Source organism: Lygodium microphyllum, chromosome 30, assembly GCF_053477565.2.
Source record: "Lygodium microphyllum isolate KBCC chromosome 30, Lygodium_microphyllum_v1.1.10, whole genome shotgun sequence".
In the NCBI taxonomy this organism is placed as follows: Eukaryota; Viridiplantae; Streptophyta; class Polypodiopsida; order Schizaeales; family Lygodiaceae; genus Lygodium; species Lygodium microphyllum.
In genome coordinates, this window is record NC_141164.1 from 37,626,539 (window position 1) to 37,631,773 (window position 5,235).

The 5,235-nt window shown below is 41.8% G+C and overlaps 1 protein-coding gene across 2 annotated transcripts; it reads left to right on the forward strand.

Annotated features, from left to right (window-relative positions):
• Positions 1-698: 698 nt before the first annotated feature.
• On the forward strand, positions 699-4,007 carry LOC148009746 (uncharacterized). 2 transcript variants are annotated; one of them, XM_087672760.1, is made up of 3 exons: positions 699-1,348; positions 2,154-3,163; positions 3,277-4,007. In XM_087672760.1, the coding sequence occupies exons 1-3, from the start codon at positions 1,240-1,242 to the stop codon at positions 3,466-3,468; spliced, it is 1,311 nt and encodes a 436-aa protein (XP_087528886.1). In that variant the 5' UTR covers positions 699-1,239; the 3' UTR covers positions 3,469-4,007. The 2 variants fall into 2 exon arrangements, with proteins under 2 accessions (XP_087528886.1, XP_087528887.1); XM_087672761.1 differs by having other exon boundaries at positions 2,241-3,163.
• Positions 4,008-5,235: the final 1,228 nt, after the last annotated feature.

The following is a 5,235-nucleotide window of genomic DNA, read 5'->3' on the forward strand; positions in this document are numbered from 1 at the left end:
TGTGTGAAAAAATATGTTCGAAAAATTTTAAATTAAAAAAAATTAAACATATTTAATTAAAAAAAGTTTAAATTAAAAAGGTTAATGAGAGAGAGAGAGAGAGAGAGAGGGGAGGAATTTAAATAAAAAAGGGAGGGGAAAAAGAAAGAGAGAGATTATAAGTGAGAGAGAGGGGAAGGGGTTTTAATTTTAAAAGGGAGGGGGGGTTTAATGAAAAAAGAAAGGGGGAAAAGAAAAGGAAAGATTGTAAGCGACAAAGAGGGGAGGGGGTTTTGATTGAAAAAGGGAGGTAGGTTCGGGGCTTTCCGAACCTACAATGAAACTAGATATAAAGAATAGATAAAAGATAAATATACATGCATGCATATAATTCCTTTTCACCTTTAGATAAAAAATAAATATACATGCATGCATATAGTTCCTTTTCACCTTTAGAAAAATTCATATTTATTCTTCTTGAATTAGGCTAAATTCCTTTTGCATGGGAAACTTTCCGGTGTCATCTTGCTTCTACATGTTACGTAAGCAGCAGACCCTATTTTCTAACCGGCTTGGCTTGGTGATAAGTATAAAGCTCCAGACGCACTTTTCCCCAAACCTGAGGCTGTGTGGACGCCCGCTGCCAGCTGGACGTCCCGCTCGCTATTTAATTAAATTTTTTTGAGGAAGGCTTGAAATTCGAAAGATGACTCAACTCAACTCAACTCAAGGATCTACCCAACTTCCGAGGCTGGAAATCTGCTTCTGGACAGATTCAAATTTTCGAAAAGGTCGCGGGAAAAAGATTGAATGATTGTCCGAACGAACAGACACGCAGAGAGAGACAGACAGACAGAGACAGAGTGAGTGTGTGTGTGTGTTACTCTGTCCGAACGAAGAGAGACAGACAGAGAGAGAGAGAGAGAGCGCGCGAGCGCCGCAGTGCGCACACTCATCTCGGACTTTATGTTTCAGTGCTTCTCCACCTCAATTTTCATCCATGACCGTTGGTTTCTCTTTTTGTTCTTGTTACGCCCCCTTTCTTCTTCTTGATCTTTGCGGGGCATCTCTGCATTCTACCGAAGCCTTGCTTAATCTCTTGCATCCGCCTAATCCCAGGCAAAATCCCCCTTGTGATTAGCCCTGATATTCCTTGTCACTAGCTCCTGGATTGAATGCGGCGCCATTCCTGATATCTGCTGGAACCATTACATTTTTGACCTCTTTTGCAAGCTCCAGCTTGGATTGAATTCACAGAACATGCCGTCTGGGTCGAAGAAGCGCAAGGCTGCACGATTGAAGGCGCAGCAGCAGCAGTCTCTCCATCAAATCCCAGGAATGGGCAGCTGCGGCAAGCTTTCTGAAACAGGTGCTCCCTGAATCATATAACTCGGTTGCTGGATCTGTTGCCTTTTGCGGGGAAGTGCATTCCCGAGAAGTTTTAGATGAATTCCCACACTGTGGATCACAACATCATGTGTTTCTGCAAGGGGGGGCCGCATACCTAGCTAGGTGCGATGGTGGGGGCCTGGCGGCCCCCTGCCTCCAATCGCACCTAGCTAAGTATGCAGTCCCCCCTCTCAGAAACTCATGATGTTTGGATACTACAAGGAAAAGCAAGGTGAAAGAGCTTCTTTTTACACATGGGAAAATATACAAAACTTATTGTAATCAGGCCTTTCGTGTTTGAATGCGCATCCCATCGCCTGATGTGCCTGCATGCGTTTGAATGATGCTTCATCGTATGTACGTTTGTACTTGAGCTGTGAAAGCCTGACTTTTCATTTACAATCATGTGCATGCAAGCTGATAATTATGCTTAACCCTGACCGAGTCAATCATACTGATTTTCTACCATATTGGCTTCTCATCTACCAGGCGCATGCAAGCTAATAACCTTGTTGACTTTATCTTATGTCCTTTCTGTCTTCTAGACTAATGGTTTGAGCTACAAAATGGTTGTTAGAATTAGTTACTTTCTCATCATTAATTAGTAATTGGATTTACTTATGGACCTCTATCTCTAACATGCAGCCACTTGCATGCATCTATCTGTCATCGTCTTTCTGTGCATGTAAACGTAAACCTGCTTTCAATCATGTGCAAAGGTCTTTGTATGGCAGATTATGCACTGTGCATGTATATATTCGTGATTCAGGTGCTGCATGCAACAGGGTCTATAGACAAGCTGCATCCTTGGTTACTTGTGCTGAATATTGTCACAGAAAATCAAACTCCATTAGTGGATTCTGATGGTCCAGGTGACAGCAGAATGGGTGCACTTGTTGCGTCCATTGATGCTGCATGTGATGGAGGAGTTGACATGAATGCAGCCTCTAAGGGGAAGGAGCCGCCCAATGATAGCGCTTGCTTGCTTGCGGAACCAGAGGAATCTAAAATGACCTTCAAGCACAGGGGTGAAGGCTTACTAGTCATTTCAGAAGGGGAGCCTGAAAAGCTCTGCAACGGGGATGAAGGCATACGCGTCATTTCAGGAGGGGAGCCTGAAAAGATCTGCAGCAGCATTATGAATGATAATGGGGTGATATCTGGGCCAGTTTGTTATGATGGAGTGCAGACAGGGCATGAGCAGTTGTGCAAGGCTATCGTGGAGCTCCAAACCAGGAGCAACATGCCTAATAAGGTATCCCTGGCAAGTCCTGGCGTTCTATGGCGCCAGGACAAGCTTCATAGTAGTGGACGAGATATGGTGGAAGCTACAAACATACATGGGGATAATAATGGAGGGAAACCGTCCCTATCGAATGGGGAGGGCAAAACCTTTGTTGAGTCTATGCACAGGCAAGTGGCAAAATATGGGGATGCCAAAAGAAAACCATTCCCACCAGATGAACAGGCCAAAACCTCTGTAGAGTCCATGGACAGGCATGAGGTAACTAGGGCCTCTGACTCTGATCCAACCACTGCCCTGGGGGGTGCAGTTTCAGAGAAGATAGAAGAACCAATGACTAATGATGTTTCAATTTCAGTTCCTCACAAATCCTTTGACTACAACATTCATGCGGCTGATAGCACAAGTCCCAAGGAGTATAACATCAGGACCACATCAAAAAAGATTTGTGAGGATCCGACAATGCATGCTATTGTGGATGTTATGCATGAATCACGCAAGGAACATGATCTTGAAGGTTCTGCTGCAGGCGATGGAGGAGCGTCCCACAGTGTACGGCTAATGTGCCTTACCTTTCCGAACTGCACGTTCAATGCTATGTCATCGATTCAGACTAAAAACTGTCCATGGGTTGTCTTATAAGTCTTTTTGTTTCTTTTGGGCAGGATCCATCTGCTGATGTATGCTATGCGGAGTGCAAGTCAGACGTTCAGTGCTCATTGCAAACAAATGAACCTGATGGAGAACGGGAACGCTCAATATCAGAAACCATGCGGCCTTCTTCACAACAGTTAGAGATCGGTCTAAAATGGTGGGGATGCTGTGGTCTTCTTGATATGTGGCAGAATAGACATTGACAGCAAGAATGTGATGCTGCCGTTGCAGCCAATGAATCGGTGAGGTAGATGTTGGCAATAAAAATTAGATGCTGAAACCATGACAGTACATGTACATAGGTGGTTAAGGACCCTACCTAGCGATATCTCAAATACTAAGTAACAAAAGCAGCTGTGTATCACATTTTGGCTCACAATGGTTTTCCCTTTCTGGGTTTAAGAGGCTTAATGATGAACAACAAGCCGAGGCTCTATTGCAATTTGCAATCCTATGGCCAGTACATATCTCAAGACTTTGTTGCATGACACTAACTTGCTCTACTTGTATCACAATTGGCCCACATCGAACGTCCTTAGTGTCAATGGCTTAGCTTATGTCATGCTATTCAACCTTGCAGCACAATTCTATAAAACTTGATGTTGGCGATATTTTCACTAGACTGGGTCATATAGAAGTAGATTATTCTGCCCAATTTTTATGACATGATTAAGATTAAGCCCTTATCTAAATTCTTTGCATTAAGATTGGCATGCATTGAAGATCAAACGTAATTCCTGGAAAATTTTCCCGTTTGCTCTTTGTACCTTGGTAACCCTTGTCCACGTTTGCAACTTGATCCTGCCCTGTTGCCAATGTCTATCCCATTTGCACTATTACTTACCATGGTTGCACCTATGGGATGTGTAAACTTGATGCTTCCACATTACACATGCACACGTAGTATTTCACTAATTTGCATATTTTGATGTGTCAATTTAACTAAAACAAGTATGCATGGGTGGTGTGCGTTGGTGCAATGTCCTTTTGGCGTTGGAGTAGTGTCATTTTGTTTCTTTTATGGCATTGAAGTGTGCTTGTGGATGTGTGGTTTTGTTCATTTGCTTGCTTTTGGTTGTTTCTAGCTACTTGTTTTTTATTGTAAATATTTATAAGCTAGTCTACAAAAGAAAATTAACATCCATATTGAATTAAAGATGAAAGCCATGAGGTATGCATTGTGTTGTCTCATACACGAGCAATGTCCTATTAAATCTGAATAGACTATTAAGGTAAAAACCATGAGGCATGTCTTGTCTTGACTTGTCTCATACAAGAGCAATGCCCAATTGAACACAAAATACACTAAGCAATGCTTGAAGATGACCAAAGTCTCAAAAGTTTAGAGTCATTGATCCATCACTTTGCCAACAAAGCTCCTACTAATATTCACTTGGTCACATCCTTGACATGTGTGTAGAGGCTATCCTCATATCATGCTATTAAGTTAGAATCAACATTTGCAAAAGAGAAGTACAAAAGAGAACAAATCATTATTTTGGCCTCTTTAGAGATCATGTGAGAATTAAGATTTACAAAAGAGAAGTATCATTTTTTTCTTATCAAAATCCTTCTTAATTTGTTAAGTGCATCTACCTTTCCTTTATGGGCCTCTTAATTTGAGTAGAGATGTAAACATGTGCATTTGGCTACCCATCCTTGTTGGAGAGAACCTTCTTGAGCCATTTAGCTTGAGTGATTAAGATTATACTTTGCGATTGCCTCTGTCAATTTTGTACAATGTCCTTTGTTGAGACTCTAGCTCCACTCTAGATAGTAGGTACACAATTTTGCTTCTCAATTAGTAGCCTAGCTAATGAAAGGCTTACTTAGGCTTGATGAGTTTGAAACCAAATTGTTTGGTGCACTCCTTGAGACAAAAATAGCATTTTGGTTTTTTTAGTATTAATTCTAGATCTTGAAACGAGATAGTATACCCCTCAAGAAGTAAATCAACATTTTCTTTGCTA

What these genes read in the sequence shown, in the direction of transcription:
- LOC148009746 (XM_087672760.1), top strand. Translation starts at nt 1,240, where the DNA reads ATGCCGTCTGGGTCGAAGAAGCGCAAGGCTGCACGATTGAAGGCGCAG. An exon ending in CGGCAAGCTTTCTGAAACAG is followed by an intron (nt 1,349 to 2,153) that starts GTGCTCCCTGAA and finishes TGCATGCAACAG; the next exon opens with GGTCTATAGACAAGCTGCAT. An exon ending in ATGGAGGAGCGTCCCACAGT is followed by an intron (nt 3,164 to 3,276) that starts GTACGGCTAATG and finishes TCTTTTGGGCAG; the next exon opens with GATCCATCTGCTGATGTATG.